The sequence below is a fragment of the Mustelus asterias genome, chromosome 7 (genome assembly GCF_964213995.1).
Source record: "Mustelus asterias chromosome 7, sMusAst1.hap1.1, whole genome shotgun sequence".
NCBI classification, from domain to species: domain Eukaryota; kingdom Metazoa; phylum Chordata; class Chondrichthyes; order Carcharhiniformes; family Triakidae; genus Mustelus; species Mustelus asterias.
In genome coordinates this window covers 109,750,560-109,756,632 of record NC_135807.1, presented here as the reverse complement: position 1 = coordinate 109,756,632, position 6,073 = coordinate 109,750,560, and the positions used below count along the sequence as shown (strand labels likewise).

Genomic DNA, 6,073 nt, shown 5'->3' with positions numbered 1-6,073 from the left:
ATTTTATTGTCTGCAGATTTAAAAGTACATAGTATCGCAAAGCAAAAACTACTGTGAACGTGAAATCCAGTTTCAGTATGTTGTGGGAAATTCTAAATGCAACGAGTATGAACAAACGATACTTCCGTGTATCAATTTTCAACCAAAGCTCGCTGACAGAAAGTTTCCATTCAGTACAACCCGAAGGGTTTCAAGATTCGTAATTACGTTTGTATAATTTCAATTACCCTTCTCTCATAGTTTAAAAAAAATAAACATAGAACAGTAACATTGGCATTTGGTTGCATGTTATTACATAAACCAGGCCTGGCACACACTGTAACGATTGTGATCGTAAAACTCAAAGTTTCACTCAAATGAAAATTAAATAATAATAAAACACATTTCAGTAAGACAGTGCCATCATCAGCAGGATTGTTTTAACTCACGTTTGATTTGTCTGGGATTTCTCTGCTTTCGCCGAGACATGGTCAGTTACTGCCAGCTGTTGCTACTGGATCGATAGCCGTTACATGGAGAGGTGTATCGATGGGAAGCCAGCTCAGGTAGAGAGGGACAGATGCACGCGCACACTGACTGTTCAGGGAAAGAGAGTGAAGAAGTAGCCGTGGTGATGCGCCCGCTGCCCCTCACTCACTCACTGGCTCGCTGCTGCTGCTGGAGGCTCATTCCCTCAGAGCGCTTGCGCTCAGCCTGCCGCCGCTTCGCTCTCTTTACTCGTAAAACTGTCTGTCCCCTCCCGCCTCCCCCGCCGACAGCGGCCCAGCGCCCCTCCCCTCCTCCCGTCTTGCTCCCTCTCCTCTCACTCCTCTCCCCCCTGGTGTTGCTCTCCCACAACCATGTGCGCGATGTTGAGCCTCGGTCTCAGCCGCAGCGTCGGAGACATTGACCACAGAGAGAGAGAAAGCCCGGCCAGGGAGAGGGGAACAGCCTCCTGCCTGGTAACTCTTAAAGGGGACCCACAGCACTGATTCGGCCCAGGACACCAGTGTTTAACAGCGGATTGCAACAATGAATATATTGCTAGGATCCTGCAATACAAATCCGAAAACGGCTTTCATCCAGGGGATAGACAACAAGGGTAAACTTTGAAAACGAAGATGATCTTTAACTCTTGTTGCTCATAGAGTTGGCACTGCCAGGAATTTTTGGAAGTCTTTTTTATCAGCAAGATTAGCTGACAAACACATTGGAATACGTGTCCACATGGTGTGAAGCATGACAATAAAAGTAAACTAGCGGGGAAAGCTGATATTGTGCAGTATATTAACAGAAGGCTACGTTTTAGTCACCGGTAACTAATTTCCCAGTACATTAAGTGGTGCGATTAAATAACAAAAGCAGAGTGGAAATTAAGTCGTTTCAAAAACAGAAAATGCTGGAATATCTCAGCAGGTCTGACAGCATCTGTGGAGAGAGAATAGAGCTAGCATTTCGAGTCTGGATGATCCTTCGTCAGTCGTCCAGTAGCTAGTCTTTGCCAACATCGAATAACATAGAAATTACAGCACAGGACCAACTCATCGTCCTGCTCCACACAAGCCTGTCCCCATGCTGTTTCATTTAATTCTATTAGCATTTTCTTCTATTTATTTCTCCTTAATGTATTTAACCAGGGTTCCCGTGTATGCAGCAATGCATCGATTTTGCTGGAGTGTCCTGTAAGATAAACTTACTGTTCCACATTTAGGCTTTAAAACAATTTTATCCACAAAGTTGCTGGAAGCGCGAGATGATAATGCATAACAAGGGCAGCTGCATATCTTGGATCTTGATGAATAACAGGACAGTGTATCTCCTTAACCAATGAGATTAAAGGGTTGGAAAATGAACAGAGAAACCACTGAATAGGTGGGTGAATTAGAGAGAGAGAAATAATGGAGAGAAAGAAAGATTGGTTTAATAGAAAAAACACAAAAAAATTGGCACTTTTAAATATCCCACTTACAATTGTTTACTTTCTGGACAAGAGAGGTTAATTGGCAGGCAGTAACAATTATCGCTCAGTTTAGATATTATTTATGCGGGTGTCACGGAGGCACAATGGTCAGCACTGCTGCCTCACAGCGCCAGGGACCCGGGTTCCTGGGATGTGGATCTGTGGATGTGGTGTATCTGGATTTCCAGAAGGCATTTGACAAGGTGCCGCACCAAAGACTGCTACATAAGATAAAGGTGCACGGTGTTATGGGTAATGGATAGAGGATTGATTAACTAACAGAAAACAAAGAGTGGGGGTAAATGGATGTTTTTCTGGTTGATCAGTGACTAGTGGTGTGCCTCAGGGATCAGTGTTGGGACCGCAATTGTTTACGATTTACGTAGTTGGGGTGATTTGGAGTTGGGGACCAGGTATAATGTGTCAAAATTCGCAGATGACACTAAGATGGGGGGAAGAGCAAGGTGTGCAGAGGCCGCTGAAAGTCTGCAAAGGGATATAGATAGTCTAAGTGAGTGGGTGAGGGTCTGGCAGATGGAGTACAATGTTGGTAAATGTGAGGTCATCCATTTTGGCAGGAATAACAGCAAAATTGACTATTATTTAAATGGTAAAAAATTGCAGCATTCTGCTGTTCAGAGGGACCTGGGTGTCCTTGTGCATGAATCTCAAGGAGTTGGTTTGCAGGTGAAGCAGGTAATTAAGAAGGCAAATGGAACTTTGTCCTTCATTGCGAGAGGGATGGAGTTTAAAAACAGCAAGGTTATGGTGCGGCTGTATAAGGAGCTGGTGAGGCCACACCTGGAGTACTGTGTACAGTTTTGGTCTCCTTACTTGAGAAAGGATATACTGACACTGGAGGGGGTGCAGAGGAGATTCATTAGGTTGATTCTGGAGTTGAGAGGGTTGGCTTATGAGGAGAGACTGAGTAGACTGGGGCTATACTCATTGGAATTCAGAAGAATGAGGGGAGATCTTATCGAAACATATAAGATAGAAGCAGGGAAGTTGTTTCCACTGGCGGGTGAAACTAGTACTAGGGGACATAGCCTCAAAATAAGGGGAAGCAGATTTAGGACTGAGTTGAGGAGGAACTTCTTCACACAAAGGGTTGTGAATCTGGAATTCCCTGCCCAGTGAAGCAGTTGAGGCGACCTCATTAAATGTTTTTAAGGCAAGGATAGATAAATTTTTGAACAGTAAAGGAATTAAGAGTTATGGTGAGCGGGCGGGTAAGTGGAGCTGAGTCCACAAAAAGATAAGCCATGATCTTATTGAATGGCGGAGCAGGCTTGAGGGGCCAGATGGCCTACTCCTGCTCCTAGTTCTTATGTTCGATCCTGGCCTCGGGTCACTGTCTGTGTGGAGTTTGCACATTCTTCCCGTGTCTGTGTCCGTTTCCTCCAGGTGCTCTGGTTTCTTCCCACACCCCAAAAAATGTGCGGGTTAGGTGGATTGGCCATGCTAAATTGTCCCTTAGTGTCAGGGGTATTAGCAGGGTAAATAGGTCACGGGGATAGGGCCTGGGTGGGATTGTGGTCGGTGCAGACCCGATGGGCCGAATGACCTCCTTCTGCTCTGTAGGGATTCTATGATTCTATGGTAGACTTAATTTCCTGTGGCAAATTTAAAACTCATTAATGCCAAGGCATCCAAAATTCTACTTATATTTTTGATATTGGAAATAAAGTTCTCTTTCCAGCTGCAGATTAGGCCACAGAGAAAGAGTATGTCTGGCTGGGGAAAAAAGGAAATGCCTCCAGGTGTATAATGGAGCAGAAAGGCATGGGATGGCAAGCCCACCACCTTCTTGACTCCCTAGTTAAATTGAAGCAGGAAGGGTTGAAAATAGCCTTCCGACCTCGAGGCCGATTGATGTTGGATTTCAGCGGCAGTGAAGGCCATGCCATATTGAGAGACTATCAAGTCAGGTGGGCATGCCTGCAGCCTGGTTGGGTTCTCTTCTTCTTAGGCGCCCTGTGCCAAACTGAGGAACCAATTGGTGGCAAATGAGGGACCTGCAGCAAGCCATCCCCTTCCTTTACAGCATTGCCCTCCCCCTCTCCAGGGTCCCCGACTGGCCCCAGTGATCCCATCCCACCTGGCTGTGCTCCAGGTCTCCAGCAATAATTCTCAGTCTCAGGTCTACCAGAATACTGGCAATGGCCACCACTCCCAGTGACACTGTTGGCACTGCAGAGCTGCTGCCTTTGACCAGCGCTGTCTAAGATGGGACATCTGTTTGCAGGAGAAATGCCCTGTGGGAAATTCCTCTTGCAGGAGCCAGGAATCCCAAAGGCAGCCAGCAGATTACAGCAGTGAGATTTAATCCCAAAATGGCTGCTGGAAATTGCCACAACATGGTTGCTCCATCCATCAGCCAAAATTTTCCAGCCCTTCCCACTGCAGGATCTTCCAGCCCCACAGGTGGCGATCCCCGTGACATGTTCCCTGGCAGTGTGGAGGGTGCAGGGCATGCAAAACGCCTTAGACATCGGCTGGACCGGACAATCCCGCCTTCGGTCAATGGCGGATCACCCCCTTTTCCAGAAAGTACACTGTGGGAGGGCCTAAGAATCCTGCTCATAGGGTAATTATGGCACAGAGGAAGGTCTTTCAGCCCATCAAGTCTATGCTGGCTCTCTGTCGAAAGCACATTCCCCTGCTTCATTTCCATAGCCCTGCAAGTTTATGTCTCTCAAGTGTCTCTCCTATTTCCTTTTGAAGACTTCAATTGACTGCTTCCCCAACACATATAATCATTACCATTCACTGTATTAAAATGTGAGTTCTGCCCCACATCCTCTTGTATGTCTTGCCCAAAGTCTTGTCTTAATTTAGTACTGGGAACAAATTTTCTTTGGCTACCTTTTCTAAGTCTGACATTTTTGTATAGTTCCATCAGATGTCTCTCTGCTCAAGCTTCCTTACTTCAAGCAGAACAACCCCGGCTTCTCCAGCCTAACATTATAGCTAAATTCCTTCACCTCTGGAACCATTCTGGTGCATCTCCCTCCATCTTCTAAAATATTTAATAAGTACTTTGTAGCAATCTTTACTGAGGAAGAGGGTGATGATAAAATATAAGTAAAAGCGGAGATAGATGTGACAGGGTGAAAATTGATTGGCAGGATATACTAGAAAAGCTGGCTCTGCTTAGAGTGGGTGAGTCACATGGCTGACGATGGCTTGCATCCCAGGCTACCAAAGGAATTGTTAGTGAAAATAGCAGAAGGGCTTTTCAAATAATAATCTTACAAATTTCCTTAGATATGGGGGAAGAGCCAGAGGATTTGAGTGGCAAATGTGACACCCTCATTAAAGAAAGAATATAAGGACATTCCTGGTAACTATAGGTCAGTCAGTTTAACATGAGTAGTGGGTAAGGTTTTAGAAACAATAATCAGAGGAAAAAATCAATAGGCACTTGAAGCAATTTGAGTTAATTAAGGAGAGCCAGCAAGGATATGTAAAAGACAGATCATGCTTAACTATTAGAATTTTTTGAAATAACAAAGAATGTTGCTAAAAGAATGAAATAGATTGTCTATATGAATCTTCAGATTTGACAAAGTGCTATGTAAAAGGCTAGTTAACAAAATTGAAGCAGGAATAGAAAGGTCAGAAAACAGTAAATCACAGTAAATTGTTGTTTTTCAGACCGGAGGATGGTAGACAATCCTTTTGATATATATTTGGAGGTGTGGCAAACAGTGAGGATGTTACTAATATACTGCAACTTGGCATAGATAGACAAATGAAAAGGGCAGACAATTGGCAAATGGAATTTAGTACAGAAGGGATAGGAAGAGGCAGGTGGCACATTTGGTTAGCACTGCTGCCTCACAGCGCCAGGGACCCGGGTTCGATTCCCGGCTTGGGTCACTTTCTGTGCAGACTCTACGCGTTCTACCCGTGTCTGTGTGGATTTCATCCTGGTGCTCCGGTTACCTCCTACAGTCCCGAAAGATGTGCTGGTTAGATGCATTGGCCATGCTAAATGCTCCCTTAGTGTACCCGAACAGGTGCCAGAGCATGGCGACTAGGGGATTTTCATAGTAACTTCCTTGCAGAGTAAATATAACCCTACTTGTGACACTAATAAATAAACTTCAAAACTTAATGACAGTTCTA

General features: G+C 44.9%; 1 protein-coding gene across 1 annotated transcript in view; it reads right to left on the bottom strand.

Moving 5' to 3' along the window:
- The window catches only part of zfpm2a (zinc finger protein, FOG family member 2a), a 978,760-nt gene extending 978,109 nt beyond the window's left edge, over positions 1-651 (bottom strand). The window contains exon 1 of the mRNA XM_078217130.1: positions 429-651. Coding sequence (XP_078073256.1) covers positions 429-468 — 40 coding nt within the window. The 5' untranslated portion in view covers positions 469-651. The remainder of the gene's footprint in view (positions 1-428) is intronic.
- Between the last annotated feature and the right edge of the window lie 5,422 nt (positions 652-6,073).